Source organism: Petromyzon marinus (genome assembly GCF_048934315.1).
Source record: "Petromyzon marinus isolate PM22_M1 ecotype Great Lakes invasive population chromosome 75 unlocalized genomic scaffold, UKy_Petmar_22M1.pri1.0 chr75_unloc.4, whole genome shotgun sequence".
NCBI classification, from domain to species: domain Eukaryota; kingdom Metazoa; phylum Chordata; class Hyperoartia; order Petromyzontiformes; family Petromyzontidae; genus Petromyzon; species Petromyzon marinus.
This window is the reverse complement of record NW_027422616.1, coordinates 287178-292177: the sequence shown is the minus strand read 5'-3', so window position 1 is coordinate 292177 and position 5000 is coordinate 287178. Positions and strand designations below refer to the sequence as shown.

The 5000-nt window shown below is 59.9% G+C and overlaps 1 protein-coding gene across 1 annotated transcript in view; it reads right to left on the bottom strand.

The window, feature by feature from the left end:
• Positions 1-5000, bottom strand: part of LOC116937995 (serine/threonine-protein kinase mTOR) — a 221813-nt gene that overhangs the window by 74991 nt on the left and 141822 nt on the right. The window contains 1 exon segment of the mRNA XM_076058486.1: positions 3686-3825. Within this exon segment, the coding sequence (XP_075914601.1) occupies positions 3686-3825 (140 nt within the window).

Genomic DNA, 5000 nt, shown 5'->3' with positions numbered 1-5000 from the left:
GGGACACGGAGAGACACACGGGGAGACACGGGGGAGACACGAGGAGACACGGGGTAGACACGGGGAGACACACGGAGACACACGGGGAGACACGGGAGACACACGGAGACACGGTGAGACACGGAGAGACACGGGGAGACACACGGAGACACGGGGAGACACGGGGAGACACGGGGAGACACACGGAGAGAAACGGGGGAGACACACGGAGAGAAACGGGGGAGACACACCGAGACACGGGGAGACACACGGAGAGACACGGGGAGACACACGGGGAGACACACGGGGAGACACAGGGAGACACACAGAGACACGGGGAGACACGGTGGGACACGGAGAGACACACGGGGAGACACGGGGGAGACACGAGGAGACACGGGGTAGACACGGGGAGACACACGGAGACACACGGGGAGACACGGGGAGACACACGGAGACACGGTGAGACAACGGGGAGACACACGGAGACACGGGGAGACACGGGGAGACACGGGGAGACACACGGAGACACGGGGAGACACGGGGAGACACACGGAGACACACGGGGAGACACGGGGAGACACGGAGAGACACGGGGAGACACGGAGAGACACACGGAGAGAAACGGGGGAGACACACGGAGAGAAACGGGGAGACACACGGAGACACGGGGAGACACGGGGAGACACACGGGGAGACACAGGGAGACACACAGAGACACACGGAGACACGGGGAGACACGGGGAGACACACGGAGACACACGGGGAGACACGGGGAGACACAGGGGAGACACGGAGACACACAGAGACACACAGAGACACGGGGAGACACACGGAGACACGGGGAGACACAGTGGGACACGGAGACACACGGGGAGACACGGTGGAACACGGAGAGACACACGGGGGGACACACGGAGAGACACACAGAGACACACAGAGACACGGGGAGACACGGTGGGACACGGAGAGACACACGGGGAGACACGGGGGAGACACGAGGAGACACGAGGAGACACGGGGTAGACACGGGGAGACACACGGAGACACACGGGGAGACACGGGGAGACACACGGAGACACGGTGAGACACGGGGAGACACGGGGAGACACACGGAGACACGGGGAGACACGGGGAGACACGGGGAGACACGGAGAGACACACGGAGAGAAATGGGGGAGACACACGGACAGAAACGGGGGAGACACACGGAGACACGGGGAGACACACGGAGAGACACGGGGAGACACGGGGGAGACACACGGGGAGACACAGGGAGACACACAGAGACACACAGAGACACGGGGAGACACGGTGGGACACGGAGAGACACACGGGGAGACACGGGGGAGACACGAGGAGACACGGGGTAGACACGGGGAGACACACGGAGACACACGGGGAGACACGGGGAGACACACGGAGACACGGTGAGACACGGAGAGACACGGGGAGACACACGGAGACACGGGGAGACACGGGGAGACACGGGGAGACACACGGAGACACGGGGAGACACGGGGAGACACACGGAGACACACGGGGAGACACGGGGAGACACAGGGAGACACGGAGACACACAGAGACACACAGAGACACGGGGAGACACACGGAGACACGGGGAGACACAGTGGGACACGGAGACACACGGGGAGACACGGTGGAACACGGAGAGACACACGGGGGGACACACGGAGAGACACGGGGAGACACACAGGAGACACGGGGAGACACGGTGGGACACGGAGAGACACACGGGGAGACACGGGGGAGACACGAGGAGACACGGGGAGACACACAGAGACACGGGGAGACACGGTGGGACACGGAGAGACACATGGAGAGAAACGGGGGAGACACGTTGGGACATGGTGGGACAGGGGGAGACACGGGGAGACACGGTGGGACAGGGGGAGACACGGGGAGACACACGGAGAGACACGGGGAGACACGGGGAGACACACGGAGACACGGGGAGACACACGGAGACACGGGGAGACACGGTGGGACACGGAGAGACACGGAGAGACACACGGAGAGACACGGGGGACACACGGAGACACGGAGAGACACGGAGAGACACGGAGAGACACACAGAGACACGGGGAGACACGGAGAGACACGGGGAGACACGCGGAGACACGGGGAGACACACGGAGACACGGGAGACACGCGGAGACACGGAGAGACACACGGGGAGAAACGGGGAGACACGAGGAGACACGGGGAGACACACAGAGACACGGGGAGACACACAGAGACACGGGGAGACACGGTGGGACACGGAGAGACACACGGGGAGACACGGGGGAGACACGAGGAGACACGGGAGACACGGGGAGACACATGGAGACACACGGGGAGACACGGGGAGACACGGGGAGACACGGGGAGACACGGGGAGACACACGGAGACACGGGGGAGATACGGTGGGACACGGAGAGACACACGGAGAGAAACGGGGGAGACACGTTGGGACATGGTGGGACAGGGGGAGACACGGGGAGACACACGGAGACACGGGGAGACACACGGAGACACGGGGAAGACACGGAGAGACACGGTGGGACACACGGGGAGACACGGGGAGACACGGGGAGACACACGGAGACACGGGGAGACACACGGAGACACACGGAGACACGGAGACACACGGAGACACGGGGAGACACGGGGAGACACACGGAGAGACACACAAGGAGACACACAGGGAGACATGGGGAGACACACGGAGAGACACGGGGGGACATGGAGAGACACACGGAGAGACACGGGGAGAGACACACGGGGAGACACGGGGGGACATGGAGAGACACACGGAGACACGGGGAGACACACGGAGGGACACACGGAGAGACACACGGAGAGACACACGGAGAGACACGGGGAGACACGGAGAGACACGGGGGGAGACACGGGGGGAGACACGGGGGGGAACACATGGGGAGACACGGGGGGAGACAAGGGGAGACACGGGGGGAGACACGGGGTTAGATAAGGCTTCTATATCTGGTGAGTTGGTGATTCTGGATCAGACGAGTTAACTGTGAGCTGAGGAGACAGAGGGGAGATGGATGAGGGTGGTGATGGTGGTGGTGGTGATGGTGGTGATGATGATGGTGGTGATGGTGGTGATGGTGGTGGTGGTGGTGATGATGGTGGTGATGAGGTGGTGATGGTGGTGGTGGTGATGGTGGTGGTGGTGATGGAGGTGGTGGTGATGAGGTGGTGATGAGGTGGTGATGTTGGTGGTGATGGTGGTGATGGTAGTTATGGAGGTGATGATGTTGGTGATGGTGGTGATTGATTGTGATGGTAGTTATGGAGGTGCCGATGCTGGCGGTGGAGGATGTGATGGTGATAGCGGTGAAGGCAATGAAGGCGGTGGTGGTGGTGGTGGTGATGGTGGTGATGATGGTGGTGGTGATGATGATGATGGTGGTGATGATGATGATGGTGGTGATGGTGGTGGTGATTATGACGGTGGTGATGATGATGGTGGTGGTGATGATGGTGATGATGGATGGCGGTGATGATGATAATGGCGATGATGATGATGGTGATGATGATGATGGTGGTGACGATGATAATGGTGATGATGACGGCGGTGACGATGATGATGGTGACGATGATAATGGTGATGATGACGGCGGTGATGATGATGATGGTGACGATGGCGGCGGCGATGTTGATGGTGGCGAGGACCTGGCCAGGAGTTTGCTGAGGCTGAGCTGCGGGTGACCGTCCGTGTCTGTAGGGCTGCTTGCCGAAGTGATGCCCAGGCCCTGCTGCTGCTGCTGCTGCAGCATCTGCACAAAGTGCTGCATGTGCTGGAAGGCCTCCAGCTGTAAAGAGACGCAGAGACACGGGTCACCTGCCTAGCCTGCCAGCGGGCTCATACACTCACCTGCTCACTCACTCACTTAGTCACTCACCTACTCACTCAGTCACCTACTCACTCAGTCACTCACCCACTCACTCACTCATCTACTCACTCAGTCACTCACTCACTCACTCACCTACTCACTCAGTCACTCACTCAGTCACTCACTCACCTACTCACTCACTCACCTACTCACTCAGTCACTCATCTACCCAGCCACTCACTCACCTACCCACCCACTCACCTACCCACTCACTCATCTACCCAGCCACTCACTCACCTACCCACCCACTCACCTACCCACTCACTCACTCACCTACCCACTCACTCATCTACCCACTCATGCATGTGCTGGAAGGCCTCCAGCTGTAAAGAGACGCAGAGACACGGGTCACCTGCCTAGCCTGCCAGCGGGCTCATACACTCACTCACTCACCTGCTCACTCACTCACTCAGTCACTCACTCACCTACTCACTCAGTCACTCACTCAGTCACTCACCTGCTCACTCACTCACCTACTCACTCAGTCACTCACTCAGTCACTCACCTACTCACTCACTCACTCACCTGCTCACTCACTCACCTACTCACTCACTCACCTACTCACTCACTCATCTACCCACTCATGCATGTGCTGGAAGGCCTCCAGCTGTAAAGAGACGCAGAGACACGGGTCACCTGCCTAGCCTGCCAGCGGGCTCATACACTCACCCACTCACTCACTCACCTACTCACTCACTCACTCAGTCACTCACCTACTCACTCACTCACTCACCTGCTCACTCACCTGCTCACTCACTCACTCACCTACTCACTCACTCACTCAACTACTCACTCACTCACCTACTCACTCACTCAGTCACTCACCTACTCACTCAATCAGCTACTCACTCACTCACTCACCTACTACCCACCCACTCATCTACCCACTCACTCATCTACCCACTCATGCATGTGCTGGAAGGCCTCCAGCTGTAAAGAGACGCAGAGACACGGGTCACCTGCCTAGCCTGCCAGCGGGCTCATACACTCACTCATCTACTCACTCAGTCACTCACTCACTCACCTACTCACTCAGTCACTCACTCACTCACTCACACACCTACTCAGTCACTACACCTACTCGCTCAGTCACT